Source organism: Pleurodeles waltl, chromosome 5, assembly GCF_031143425.1.
Source record: "Pleurodeles waltl isolate 20211129_DDA chromosome 5, aPleWal1.hap1.20221129, whole genome shotgun sequence".
NCBI lineage: Eukaryota > Metazoa > Chordata > Amphibia > Caudata > Salamandridae > Pleurodeles > Pleurodeles waltl.
Window position 1 is genome coordinate 287,788,147 of NC_090444.1, and position 15,801 is coordinate 287,803,947.

At 40.9% G+C, this 15,801-nt stretch overlaps 1 protein-coding gene across 2 annotated transcripts in view; it reads left to right on the plus strand.

Moving 5' to 3' along the window:
- The window catches only part of TTC7A (tetratricopeptide repeat domain 7A), a 1,654,710-nt gene that overhangs the window by 1,407,885 nt on the left and 231,024 nt on the right, over positions 1-15,801 (plus strand). For both annotated transcript variants that reach the window (XM_069234028.1, XM_069234029.1), the window contains exons 17-18: positions 4,953-5,050; positions 14,762-14,896. In XM_069234028.1, the coding sequence (XP_069090129.1) occupies positions 4,953-5,050; positions 14,762-14,896 (233 nt within the window). The remainder of the gene's footprint in view (positions 1-4,952; positions 5,051-14,761; positions 14,897-15,801) is intronic.

Genomic DNA, 15,801 nt, shown 5'->3' on the forward strand with positions numbered 1-15,801 from the left:
CTGGATTCACGCCAGTCACACAAAGAAGGTGTTGTGTCCCACAGATGAGGAAGTTGAAGCGCTGAAATTACCAGTGCCTGATAAAACAGTGCTGAGTGCTGAGACAGAACAAAAGCGAACAGAAAGCGAACAGGCAGAAGCAGGAGAGAAAGAGATATTCTCCGACGACGAAGACACCAACTCACTTGGGGGAGACCAAGGAGAAAGTTCAGACAGCGACGAAGAAGCTGCAGGTGATAAAGAGCCTGAAGCAGCTGAGGGTAGCAAAAAGCCTGAAGCAGCTGAAGGTGACAAGGAGCCTGAAGCAGCTGAAAGTGATAAAGAGCCTGAAGAAAGTAACGGTGACGAAGGGCTCGAAAAAGGCGAAGAGGCAGGAGAGCCTGATCAGAGGAGGGCTTTCCCAGAAGCAGACGATACAGAAAAAGAAAAAGAGAACGTGATCGATTCCCCGGAAGAAGGGGATAAGGCAGAACAGAACGAAAAGGTTCAAGCTTCCACAGGAAAGATCGCAGGTCCATCAAATGGACATGGTGCAAAGAGAAGACTAAGTATCTCACCAATAAAAGAAAAGGGTAAAGAGAGTTTGAACGAAGGAGGAAGGCCGAAAGTGAAAGAGAAAAGAAAGGAAGTGACTGTCGTGGAACAATCGTCAAGTGAGGAAAAAGACTTGACAAAAGAGGAAAGTACCAGCGAAGCAGAGTCGAAAAGGGAAGCAAAATTGAAAAGAAAAAGGATACCAAACAGGAGATATTCCGGTCCTGAATGGGCATATGCAGTCAATGATGATTGGACTGACGAGTTTGTATCTCTAAGCATCGAGAACGAAGAAGAAGAAGGGATACCAATAGAAAAGAAAAGTTTCATAGACTCTGTTGATTGAAAGAGTAAATGATATTGCTCGCTACAATCTAACGTGAAAGAAACAACCAGCTGAGACATTGCTAAACCGGATGAGACACTTGCTAAACCGATAAAGACTGAGTTATTGCCGAATTGAGACAAATGCTGCTAACTGATAAGTGACTGGCCTTTTGAAGAAGACGGTGTGAACATTGCGCTTGTTCAGCTTTGTAACTGAATTGCTAAATAGTTTCGTTTATAGGTGCTTCTAGCTCTCTGATTCTATACAGATCATGACTAGGTACGCTACGCAAAATAATAGAAGGAGATATTGTAAATATGTGTGTATAGGCTTGGTAATTACATGTGTAATAATAATAATGGCAATTGTGATTGGAATGCATGGAAAGGGTGAAAGTGAGAATATCGAGGCTTCTACTATTGCTCCTGTTACTGCCACTGAACTAACACCATTGAAAAGACTAGCATTGGATGAGAGGCTCTTGCATGATAAGAAAGAGCTTTCGTATAACGTTTTCTATCGCTTACTAACAGAGTATGTTGAGACTATGGATGCGAAGGATTGTTATGTGTGTACACAGATACCGACATCAGTAAAGGAAGGGGTAACTTATCACCACATGCCTCTTACATATGGGATTACATGTAGTATAGTAATGTCTAGGTTTTATGGTCAAACTAACATACAGTATTTTTACTCGAATTATGATGTTACCTTTGCTTATGTTCCTATAATAGCGCAGCTTAGCCAGACGGCTAAAGATTGGGATGCAAAAATAATGAGGGAATTTTTCGAGCCAATGCAACCTTTTGAAAAGGCTCATGCTCATAGGGAGAACCTTACTTGCTCAGTCTCTGCTGTAGAAATAAGCTTTTTAGATCGCACAGATGATAGAAGGGCACAGATGAAGGCGAAATTAGAAAAAGAGCTGCATAAGAGGACTTCAGTAGATAATTATGATTTTGCTGCTATAAAGACACAAGGGAAAATAGCTTTAGATGCTTGGCATGTAGGGAAATTTTGTATATATCGAGGAGAATCTTATTATGACAATATTTTTGTAGGAGCGAGTGAGTGTAAACATACGTTTATTTTTAAGGCCAAATGGACATTCATGATGAACGGACTTGACCCTGTCATTCCAGGTGTATATTACATTTGTGGGCATAATGCTTATTATCGTCTTCCAAAGGGATGGTGGGGGAGATGTTATTTGGGTATAGTGTTCCCAAAGGTTTATCAACTGGATGACGTATCGATGATTCAAAAGACATCTGGATCTCATCGTATCCAGAAAAGAGAGACCGCAGCTGCTGTGGTAGGTGATATATTTGGAGCCATGATTCCTTCATTGGGAGTTGTGTTGAATTCCATCAAAATAAGAAAGTTGTCTACTATAGTGGATAACATGCTGACAAAGTTTTCAGGTGCTATAATCCTGATAGATGCTGAACTTGCAGCGGAAAGAGCTATGACTCTTCAAAATAGGCTTGCTTTAGACATTCTTTTAGCAAAGGATGGAGGCGTTTGCAAAATGATTGGTGCACGTCACTGTTGTACCTATATACCTGATAATAGTGTGAAGATTAAAACTATGCTTGCTAATCTAACAAAGGAAAGTGCAGATTTGAAGGAATTGAAAGAACCAGGAGTGTGGGAGAAGGTTGGAAAGGGACTTGCTTCAGTGGGACATTGGATTGGGGGAATTTGGAATGGAATATTATTGAAAATAATAGAAGGAATATTAATAGTAATAATTTGTGTATTTGGAATTTGGGGAATAAAAAGGGGAATAATAATGATTATGGAAAGAATTAAAAGAAGAAAAGAAGAGAAAATTATGAAAAGAATGGCAGAAGAATACAAAGCGCAAACTAGGGGAACTAAAAGGAAAAGGGAACTGACAGAATTTTAATGGAATAAAATTTGTGGGCGTGGTTTGGTGTAATGACAAGTAGTCATCAGAGGAGGGATTGATGAAGCAGAAAATGAAGGTTTTGATTTATTAACGCTTAAACGTAGTGCTGAAATAATCATGTGTGACATTAACCGAACTAATAAAGATTGTACGGGGACAAAATGTGCCCTCAGAGTAGTTTGCCATCATTTATACGCGTGCTTTATATAACGTGGTGTATTAGAATTGCACTAATCCGACATAATCATAAACGTGTGCTACGATTTGCTTGTTTGAAATGTTTTAGCTTAGCATTTCTTTAGCGGAGGCTTTGGCCTAGTTGCCCTGTCTCACGGTTTAGATGTTCGTATTTTTCCACCCGTGCTAATAAACGTGTATTTTTGCTTGAAGCTGTACTTTTCCACAGAAACTGTTCACATGCTTATCTTAAAGTTAGTGCCAGCCTGGCATATTTTCTCTTTAATTCAAGGTCGACTTGCAGGTGCGGACAATGGAGGCTCTGAAAGTAAGCTAATTGGGAGACAATGTTGCAACTTGCGTACCCATCTCCAAGGATAATGTATGCTTAAGTAAAAGCTTGAGAACTGTCGTTTTGATTGGTCAATTTGAAGCTAACCTATGAACCCTCCAATGGAGACCCTACTGGATTTGAACTGTTGTCTATAAAAACCCAGGTGCACGAGAAGAAGGTAGCCATTACAGCCATTACGCGCTATGATTGCCATTGAGTTATTATCGGCCATTACCCGGACACTACGCCATTTTGACTTCGTAGCTATTATGGCCCACTTTGCTGCGACGCCATTTTGAGAGACTTTGATTCTTTCTCTAATCGAGAGAAAGAGACTTTAAATGATTCTTGCCCTAGAGACTGTAACTTTGATTTGATCCCTTTGCATGAAGTAATAGTTTTACCTTGCTGCCGTGAGGCATTTGCCCCGTTCACCCCTGCCCCTTTGTCCCGTCCCATGCTGATCGAGAAAACGGTACCCATGATGACCGAAGAACGGTACCTGTGAGACGAAGACTTCCTTGTATGCTGATCGTAATTGGTAAATATGAAAAGAAATTGTAAAATTGCATTGTGTTTCTTTTAGGTAACCAACTGCTGATTTTTGGTAAGATCCCTAGTAGGAGTTTTTCTAAATGAATGTTGCTAAATTGTTTTTGCATGAAGTCCCACATGCCGATGCTAATTTGAGGTTAGACGAGGTTTCCATATGTCGCACGATGCAATTTGAGATCTTGTTATGCTGACTAAATGTACGCAATTAGTTCATTACAGATTATCGTATTAGTGATTTGCATTGCCATTATCGAATGCCTTGTGATTCAAATGCTACATAGATTACACTTGTTTCGACGTTATGGACAGCTATTAATGTTCATATATGTTTATCATTTGATGTTGAGACACATTTATATCGTGCTAGCTTTGTTAATATAGGGAAATAAATTCACTAACTTTGCAATAAACTGGTGTGGTTATTCCTGACTGAAAGGTCAGGGTTTGCCGAAATGTATTCTGGATTAATTGTTAAGTGTTATGTTGTTCAAGGTGTTGCTTATGTTCGTTATTGATCATTGATTTTGATGAGATTGATCGATTAAGAGTACAGAGAGTTCCCACTAAGTCAAAAGATTCATCGGCCTAAAGAGCGTCCGAATACAGGTAAATTATTACTACGGACCGCTCTATCACCTGCCAGAAGGAGGCAATGTTAAACAGAATGAAATCAGACCAAGACAGCTCTTCCAAGATCACTCACTCTCTGCTGCACGTCATCCCATTGTATATTTGTGCCACATTGGAATGCAAGTGACTATATGACTTTGCCTGGAGAAAACTGTAGGCTCCTTAGACACTGCAGAGCAGGGTTGTAAATCACACTGAACCATGGAGACTCCTATCTCCACAGGTAGTTAGAAGCTAGAGAGGGTCAATTGACTGCTATTGGAGTGCCTGCCTAACGCTGTTGATGCATTTGCAAACTTTGTTTTGCTGAACTTCGGAAACTTTACAATGTGCTTTGTGAATATATTCCTCTAATCAAAGGTTGAAACTGGCAATGCCATAACATTCTCATTAGGTTGAATCTTCTGAGTGGGTTTGTAGGGTGCCCCGTTTTCTTCACCGTATAATAAAAATCACATTGTTATATTTCCCTGCAGTGGATCAGAGAAGGAAACTAGTTTAGCGGAAGAACAAATTACCCCCAAACCCAGCGCAGTTCACCTTGCTCTCCCTGATGTCCACGACCCTGACAACGGTAAGCTGTTAAAAACACGTTTTGGATTTTTCCTTAAAAAATTACCTTTTTCTGTTAACTATCGTGTACATTGATGTCTGATACCAAAAGTATAAAACAAGTGTGAACATGAAATTCTGCCTTCTCCTTTGACAAAGGCAGTGTTGCCACGTGTCAGAATATCATTTAAGCATTAGTAAATGGTCTCTTTTGAATCCAGTTGCGGTATTTAGAGGTTTGTCCACTGAACGATATGCCTAAAGTGAAACGAAAACACTGAAAGGAAACCATTAGGCACCAAAATTCAGCTTGGAATTGGGATTTGCTGACATTTTCTTTGTAAAACTTCACTGCATGTCCCAAAACCCATATTCTACTAACTTAATGAAGTAGAAAGCATTTTTAACGGGTCCCCCAGTTCCACCATGGGTTATGAAGCCAATGGTTATTTTGATCCATCCACATTTAGTCCACAACATGTTTTATTATTTTGGTGCCAACAAGAATGCAAGTCTGGTATTTTGTATCAGTTAATTGCCAATGACTGTTCATAAACTGGATATTAAAATAATCTATTTTTGTACACCTGGCCACCTTCCTGAGCACAGGGGGCCACCATCATCACAATTGCCTTTGTTCCTTTGTCTCTTTCCTGGGACCCTCCTTCAGCAACACTAGCCCCAGGTGTTTCTTGCACATGTTTCTTCATGACTGAGTGCCTTCTACCTGTACAACGTAATAATATCAAACTGGCCAACTAGAAGATTAAGATCAGCCATGCAAAACCTTCGAGCCAATGAGATACAGACATTGTGGTATAAGAACATTTTGCACACAGGACTTGCTACTGCACTCATTTTCTCCCACAGGATGAAAAATTCTGATCTCATCACTTAATTCCATCTGTAACCTTTCCCATGCCCACTTGTGGAAACTACTTTAGACCAGCTTTCACGCAGCATGAATATTGCATAAATAAATAACAATAATCTTCCTGGTTATTTCACTGAATAAATTCTAGTTGAGCTAATCAGTGTCTTTCCTTGTCCTGTGCTACACATGTAAAAGAAAGGCATCTCCTGTGTGAGCATTAGGTCAGTGGCATTTCATGTGACATTCCGAAACATGAAAGAGCTCTGCAATGGGAACCTCCATTAATCTATGGCACCAAGCTTTTACAATGCAATAGGTCTGGTTCATTGCCACCCCCTGTGCTAAAACCACAGCCCATTGTTCCAGCGACCTCAACCACGAATCATGCAAGGGGCAGAGAATAACACAGAGTAGAATATGAACAGGGCACTTTATGGACCTTAGATTGGGCAAATGTAGACACCATGGTGAAAGAAAAAATTGAGAAGAAGCAGTGAGAAAGATGGAAGACCCAAGTGAGGGTGGGACAAATGCCAGTGAGACAAACCATACAGCTGCTGTGAAGTTACTTGTCACATAGACACATGAGACACACTTTAAAATATAAATGGGGCGTATGGGAGTGTTTAGAACAGTGGTTCCCAACCTTTTGACTCCTGTGGACCCCCACTTTATCATTACTGGAACCCGGGGACCCCCACTGAATCATTATTGGAATCTGGGGACCACCAGTGAATCATTATTGGAATCTGGGGACCCCCCACTGAGCCATTACTGAAAGCTGGGGTCCTAATCTGTTAATATCATTTAATTTTCTAAGCAGTCGCTGACCCCCTCAGGAGGCTTCATGGACACCCTGGGGCCCCCGGACCACAGGTTGGGAACCACTGGTTTAGAATATATGGGTACATATGAAATTGAAGATACGCATGCAGTGGAAGAGACAGAGAGGGGGCATGAGATGGTACAGTGCCTAGGAGACTCCTCCATGTGTTTAATTGGAACTGAAAAACACAGTAGGTTGTCCAGGGGAATTACATTGCAACGGAAACTACTAAACACACTTTGGCATATGTACCTATATTGTATGCCACACCTTGGTTTCTGTGGAAACATCTCTGTTGGATACCACAGGATGTATTATGACCTCGTTGTGCACCTGTCCACGGGCACAGAAGGGAGCCATGCACTGTTTTTCAACAAAAATTCACACAGCTAACTGCACACACTAACTCTTGTGAGGCTCTTATGAAAACCAGCCAAGACATCGAGTGGGTATTCTGACACTGCTTAGAAAACGATTTAAAGTAAGAGCCTGAAATGAAAGTTTGGCAAATGGCTTAGGCTACAGATGAAGAATCAGCCATACTTGTTCACAATTTACGAGTACAATGCCTCAACTAAGGCACAGGTAGTGGGTATGACTGAATGGAAGACATGCTGGAGAATCATTGGTACGAACGGAATCACTCTCCATTTTCGAAGACTTTCCTCAAAAAGAGACTTCTTTACAAATATTCTGCTTATTTCAAAGGAGTTAATCAGCATTCAGCAAACCAGCTTATCTAAATTAAATACCATCTTATAATAGCGTTATGAACAATGACGTTTCGACAGTAAAGTTTCTGACTACATTCCAAAGCAAGACCTTGATTACTCCCCAAATTAAAGATGTAGCCCTCTGAATCAGGCATATGCTAGTTCTGATGGGTGTTATGCATGGTTTTTATAATATTAATAACGGATCCAATGCATGTCGGTACCCCCTACCTCTTGCATATATGGGATACAGCGATCTTATATCACAAGAAAACCCCTTTGCTTCATACCTATTATGAGTAGTTTTGTTTGTTTATTTAGGATGCATGAAAGCATCAGATAACCTAGAGCAATGAATTACAGATTAAAAGATTTTAATTCCCATGATTGGTGGGAAGCTGATAAGGGCTGAACAAATTTATAGGGTATTACACACTTGAGTATAGATTGCTAAAATGTTACATTGATTACATTGAGTAAATCTTTGAGGAAACTGTTCATTAATAGACAAAATATGAGTGATAAGCTGCATGTAACAGTTCATGAATTCATGGAGAGAAGAAGAAGCAAATGATTGTGAGCCTCATTTGTAGAATTTAGGTACAGTTGGCAGCAAACATCTGCAGACCCTTTCAGTGTCTTCTAAAGGGTCCTGAGAACAATCTAATCCTTAAGCACCATAGACAGCAATGATGATGATGACACTTGGTATATATTGACTTATTTGTTAATTGTTTTCTAATGTAACTGTGGAGCATCTCAAGATTACAGTTGTTTGAATCGTACTCGTATCATAAATGTATTCTATGATCTACTCGCCCATCCACCATATTAAGAATTCCAAGCCTGCAATTTTTTTTAGCATCCCCCATTACACACGAGGCAATTACACAGGCAGTAGTTATCCTGGGCAGGGCCAAGGCCCCTGCCTGTACAGACTCACAGGCAACTTCTATAGGCATTCAAATATGTCCTTGCTCCCTGCCTCGTGGAGGCATATGCTGAAGCCCTCGAGAAGGGCATTCTCTCCCATACCTTGTGTGAAGCCGTTATCACCCTCCCCCTCAAACCAGCCGACCGGTGCACCTCATACAGGCCATTATCCCTCATCAATTACAACAATAAAATATTGGCAAAAGTCACAGTGACATACCCTACTGTACTCATTGAGCAAATAATCATCCCCCATTCAGATGGGTTTCGTGCCCCATCGTTCTACTGCCATCAATCTCTGTACTTTAATTGCAGTTTTGAACCAAATCTCCCCAACTCTCCCAGCCGCGGTCACCCTCCTTTACGTGAGAAAGCATTTGATTCATTGGAATGCCTTTCACTGAGGGCAACCCTGACCACCTGGGAATGCCCCGCAGCTTCCGTGACCTCATTATGCTTTTATATGCTGGTTCAACAGCCCAACGATGAGTGAACGATCAACTCACAGACATCTTCCTATATCCAGAGGCACTCGCCAAGGTTGGCCCCTTTCTCCTTTACTTTTTATTATTGCCCTGGATCTTCTGATATGACACCTGCAAGAACGTCTTATGCATAGCGGACTGCAATTTTCGCAAAGGACCAGTCCTAGCTTCTGTATATGCCGAAGACATTGTTCTTTGTCCGAAACCCTTCCACACACCTCCCCCCATCATCCAAGAAATAATACGATATGGGCATCTCTCCGGTCTATCTATAAATTGTGGTAAATCAGAACTCTTCCCACTCACGGACACCACTGTCCAGTGCAATCTGGAGTATCCTCTTTGCTGGTGTACACATTCCCCCAAATATCTTGGTATTGTCCAACATAGATAGAAGAGGTGTTACACCAAAATTATGGCCCTGCAGTTGATAAACTCACTACCCAGATAGACAGATGGATCAAATTGCCATTATCCATTGTGGGATGTATTGCTATCATTAAGGTGATGGTGATCCCATGCAACCTATATCTATTTTTAAAAATTCCAATTGCATTAATCAATTCCTTCTTCGCTACCCTGTGAAGCCTTTTGATTCGGCTCATATGGGCAGACCGACACCCCAGAGTTAAATGAAAGACACCGACCCTCCTATATGACAGTCGAGGTTTCGGAGTACTGAATCTTCAACTGTATTATCTTGCGGCATAGTGCCACTTCTACTACTGCTACCACCAGGACGGTAGGCTCCCCTATCTGAAACCAAAGTAAGACCAATCAGAACAGCTCCCCGTGTCCTTGATCCTACCCCAAGGGATACCTTGCGAACCCTTAGATATACATACTCCCTTCACAACCTGCTGGGTGTGGTCCAAACTCCGGAGATACTTGGGTGTAGATCTACTACACTCTCCGGCTTTCCCCTCATTAATAAAACAAGGATATCACTGACCCAGGAAGTACTCGTACAGCGTATTTTGTCAGCCCACCACTTGAGCACCATAGGTGATCTCTTTTCGAACAGCACAGTGGACACGACCACCTCATTACAGGCCACGGGGGAGCTACCTACATGGACAGTTTTGTCCACCTGCACCTCAACAGCATCCTGGCACTACTGTTTCATACAAATAAAACTGGTTTCCATTAACAGTAGACACTAACTGTTCCATTATAAATATCTGCACCAGGCAAAAAACACTCCCTAGGCTTTGGCGCAACTTGATCCCTCATGCTCACATCGATGCCCCAAATGTGCGGCCGACAATGCAGATTTTGTACATTTGACTTGGAATTGTACTATCATACATGCATTTTGAGAGGCTGTCTTTGCCTTGATCTCTGCTATGATAGAACACACCGTTGACCCCAATCCAATAATGACACTTCTAGGATATGTCAAGCCATTGAGCCCATGAGTCAGACGTTTCAACACCATAGCACTATTGATAGCTAAGCAACACGTAGCCCTCTTATGTGGCGGTAGCAGGGCCCCACCACGGACGATTGGCTGAAAAATATGACAAATTGTGATACCACCAGTGAACTATATGCTTCATTGCAACCACCAGATTCTAGGCCCAAAGATATCTGGACACCCCTTCGTACCTACCTCTTAACCTTGGATTTTGATGCCTCTGACAATGCTGCAGACTAATGCAACTGTCCCATGCTAACAGTCAGCCCCATGTTCATCACCCGATGGGCTATTTATCTAGGTACTTCCCCCCGATCAACCATCATTAGCCGCAAGTCTGCTATCCTAAAGTCCCCCTTTACTTCACACCCCTTTTGTGTGTTGTTTCTGTACTGCATATTATATTGTATGTATCTACTAGATGTAATGCGATTGAGGATGTATTCATATGATTGATGCAGCACTGTTTATTTATATAATTGGAAATAAATAAAAACATTTACAAAAAAGAAGAAATCCCACCAGGTCGGTGGGGGATTTTCACTAAAAGTTGTTCAACTGACAAAGCCATGGAAAACGCTCATCAAGAATTATGATGCCGGCAGCCTCCATGCATGATGGGCAGTTAATGATGATTTATTTTTATAAGCATTACGGAAACACTCCTTTGGAAAGAGCACATATGGATCACTCAGTCAATTTAGCTGGAGACAATGTTTCTTGGGCACTTAACAATGACAGAGAGTGTCAGACATATTTATTGTTGTTTTGAGTGCTGGGGAGCTTCTACCAGTAGTGCATATGCACAAGAAGTCCACTTATTATTGTTTTATTATAAGCTAATACTTGTGCAGAGTAAACTGAACTAATCCCAAAAGCCAGTTAAATCGTGGCAAGAGTGTAAGGAAAGACTATAAATGGTATTAATTCAGGCAATTTATTGTATGAGGTGTATTATTCAGTTATGTCTGATATATTCAGAGGTATCTAATCTTTGAGCATTAAAGGGATTGCCTTAATGGGGTTTACATCTTATGATAGAATTAAAATATGTTCTTACCCGAACCTCATTTGTTTGTCCTGTTAGGCTATTCTGTGAGTCAAGGCTAAGGTGTGTCTTTAAAGGGAAAGATATTACAAGACAAAGAGTCTAAGTGGCCTTGTAATAGCTCAGCTCGGAGCTGGTCTGTGGTCTGGAATGTTTTTTAACAGGGGCGGCTCCTCCAACAATGCGGAGGGGCATCACCACCCTGGCTAATAGCTAGGAGATGAAAAATAGCTTATTATCGTTTTATTTTTCATCTGCTGCCTCAGCCAGCAGGGAGGGGAGGAGCTGGGCCGTGGGAGGTGGGAGGAGGAGAAAGTGCACCTAAGTGCGCTTGTGTGTTTGGCCAGCCAAACACACATACACACTTAGGTTTCTCCAACCCCGATGTGTACGCAGCCTGGCTGGAGAAACTGCACAGACCCAAGGGTTGTGTCTGAGCGGCAGTCTGAGCCGCTCAGAGCAATCCTGATGCTGCTTTCATGCTAGGGTTAGCGTGAATGCAGCACCAGAATTGCTGGCGAGCATGTGCTAGTTTCCCAGTGAATGTTGGGAGACTGCAAGAAGAGGAGTGACGAGCGAGGCGGCAGGAGTCGCCGAGAACGGTGGGAAAGGTAAGGGTTTTTTGTTTAAAAAGCGTTTTCCGTTTACCCCTGTCATCCCTCTGCCCTGTCTCCCCCATTGACATTTGCAGCCGCTGCTGCTGTTTTTTAAGTCAGATTGCTCTCACAGAGAGGGATGTGAATAGCTATTATATAATTTCTATGCAATTTATTTAGAAAAACTAAACCTCTTGATCATGATGGAAGGTGTGAGAAATAACTTGAGACTTTGCTTGTCCAGTCATCTTAAAGTGTAAAGCTGTTATACTTTCCCTTACCCACAGTAGTTTCATGGATAAAGGAACTAGGAACATATTATCAAAAACCCATGATAGATTTAAAGCTTTTTGTTGCACAATAATAGAGATAAATGCACCAGGTACTGCCAATGAATAACTGTATGTGGCCCACGCAAATGAGAAAATGCATAATACAAGGGGGCAAAATGTATGACATTTTTTAAAATAAATATAATTCTGACAACAAACCCCCAGGGTGGATAATTGCTTTTGGAAAATCCTTACCCCAATGAGCTGGTAGTCTTATCCACTTGCATGGGTGTATAGTCTTTTTTATCTACCTGGTCCCTGACATGAAAAAATATCTAACATGCCGTTGGAGGGCCCGTTGGAAGTAAAGTGGGCCTTCTAACCCCATGCCACCTGCTAGTGTAGAGACTAGAACGGTCTCTTTATGGTAGAGTCAGATGTGGCTCCACTGTCATAACCACATTTCCTATACCGCTCAGTGAAGCAGGGAGCTGAGAGCTGGGCACCTGGGGCATCCACCAGTTTTTTGTAAACAGCCCATTACAGCCCAATGCTGAATAATATTTTTATTTAAGGCATATCAAAATGTCAGTTTTTGAGATCCAGAGCAGTGTGCCATACATTTGTACATGGCTATAGCAGAAAAGTAGCGGTGGAGCATTATTCAGTTATGCTGTAAACAGGTCCACTGAATCTTTTCAGCTGTCTAAGAATCATAAAACATGAGACACACAACAATTTCAACAATTAAATACATGTATGACTAATTTGGCCACACAAGGAAAACCCAAGTCAGAAATATAGTTAATGGGTTTAATTACAAACTCAGGTTAATGTAAACAATTGTCAAGACAAGACTATAAGATACAAAATTACCATGGGATGTCCCAATCTCTGGAACAGTCAAAGCTTAACTAACATCCAACAGACTAAACACTATCAGTGCAACACAGAACAAAAGCTCCAAAATCTGATGCTCAGAAAATAGGCGCTGATCATTTCTTTTAAGCATTTGTAAATCTGAATCACCAATTTAGCCCTCTAAGCAATGGGGATCAATTGAAGATACACCATTTTCAATTTATATAGGCTGGGCTACAAAAGCATGGAGATAAAAGGTTGGTAAAGAGTCTTCCCAGTGGCCAGAAAATAAAAGTCTTTTTTCTCAGCTACGTATTAGGGAGAGTGCTGGATACGAGTGAAGAGGCTGATACCTCTCAAAGTTCAAATGATGCCTGCCCAAAGTCCGATCATGTCTGCTCTCAAATCCAACTGGGAAACAGTAAATTAAAGTCCAAAGCCCAAGATGATTTGTCCATAAATAGCATCACACGAATCAGAAGATTTAATTGCCCAATTACATCATATGAGATGACAAGCATCTGTAACATTTGAAAAGATTCCCTATGCCGTCATGAGAAGGCATGCAACTTTGCAACATTTTACAACGTTCATGTTGTCAGTCTCTTGGTGTACCAGCTTCAAGGTTACTTTCTCAGGCTCTCTGTGGATAAAACAATAAAACATCTATTTCCAAAATAACAATTCATGTGAATTAAGTCTGAAAGAAATTACACATCAGCAAGAATGGAAAACAGTTTCTCACGCAATTCATGAAACAGGGCCTAGCAGGCACTCACATAGGCTAAATAAAGCAAACTCAAAATGGCACATTTATTCAGGTTAAGTAAGACACATATAACATCTTAATTACGGAATTGTCATTAATAAATCTTTGTTTAGCATCATGTTACAGTCCACATAAGATGAAATAATTTTGTTAATACATATCATTAAGTTTAATATGGAAGTACATTTCTCAACACTAATTGATTGCATTTTTTGTCACATTAGTTAAGAAATTCATTCTTCTTTCAATGAAAACTATTCCCTAATAACATAAGGAAACATATGGAATCAAAATAATTGGTTATACTATGATTGAAATGTTTCTATCGCATCCATCAAGTTGCTAGCCTACAGTAAATACACCTCTATATGGGATTTCAGTGCACCACGCTACAATTAGCTTGTTAGCATCTCACATGTTATAATGTCAATATATTCACAAAATGATCAACGTTGTGACGTCAAAGGTAGTAGCCAACATTCACCTACACCACTAGTACAACGTTCTGATTCGGATAAAAGTAAAAGTACTTTTCAGTGAGAAACATATTCAGGGATGCTAGCAATATTATTGTGTATGTTTGGTCCTTTATGGTCCATTATAATTATGTACGCTGTAACAAAGAATTATACAGGTGTGTTAAAATTCACAAAACCAGTTAATTCATGGGCAGTTTGCTATCTCTCATGGTTACTTATGAAATCACTATAAACTATAATCTGTCTGTTTCTCAGTGTGTGTTTTGTGGCCCTATCCAAAAAGCAGACATTGAAAAGGAAATAGATCTTTGTAATATGATCAGCATTTTGATACTGAGCGCAAATATATGACTCATAGTCTTAAATTGGAAATGCATGATGATGCTAATGATGTAATGTGATTACACAGTTGTTTTTCCAAAGATGGCTGAGTTATGCTTGTCTTGTTGTCTTTCTAAAGGTTCTCAGCGAGCCTCATCCATAGCAGCTTCACGACTTGAACTGGCCATGTCTGAAATTACTATGCAAAGTGCTGCCCATAAGTCGGGACCAGTGCAGCTCTGGATAAGCCTGGAACAGATATGGTTACAAGCTGGTAAGCCTCTTGGTTTAACTGGACTGTTCTTGCAGTTCATTAAATGGCGTAAATGGAGTTCCATGCATTCTTATGTATTGATCATATGTAAGCTGAATGTTTTCTTGGTTTCTACTAGTAGTTATTTATTTCTAAGTCTGTCAGAGAAGGCTATAGCTGTGTTTCAGAGTTCCTATTATTTAGCTATTGAGCACACCCTCATCAGCCATTGGTTGTCATAAGTGGCATTCATTATATGATTAAGCCACTGACTGACTGTAATTGGCATTTGTGATTCATTCATGAAATATGCTGGCATGACACAGTTTCATTGGTGCAGCACTGGGCTCAGTTCACATATGGAGGGACAGCCTCTTTTCTTTGTTTTCTGCATCTGTCTTCTTTTGTTTGCTGACTTAGGAAATCTTTAACTTTAATATTTATTTTTAAAGTTGGTATGGTGTTGCCTTCTGGTAACTATAGAAGGCTTGCAGGTGACAGGTCCCGCTTCATAGTTGACAGGGGAAGTTAGTGCACAATATAACCCGGTGAGTAAGCATGTTCAGTTTTCTTCAGAAGGAACCTTGTTTTGTGTACTGTGTGTGAAACTGGCCCCTTGTTGCAGTACACCCCCCACTTATTGCCTGGTTTCTGAATGCAACTTGGACTGGAGTGCACTAGGTACCTGTTAACCAGGTCCCCGGTGCCAGTGCTCTTCCCCTCAAATAGATACAAATATTCTGAAATTGTCAACACCTTGAGCTGCCACTATAAGTCCCTAGTAAATGGGACTTTACTAGGGTAGGCCCCTGAGGGCAGAAACATAGATTGTGCCAACCTCAGGACCATACATCCAAGTGCACTCAGCACTGCCATTGCAGACAGAGTGTCCTGGTGCAACCCCAACATGCAAAACTGACATGGCA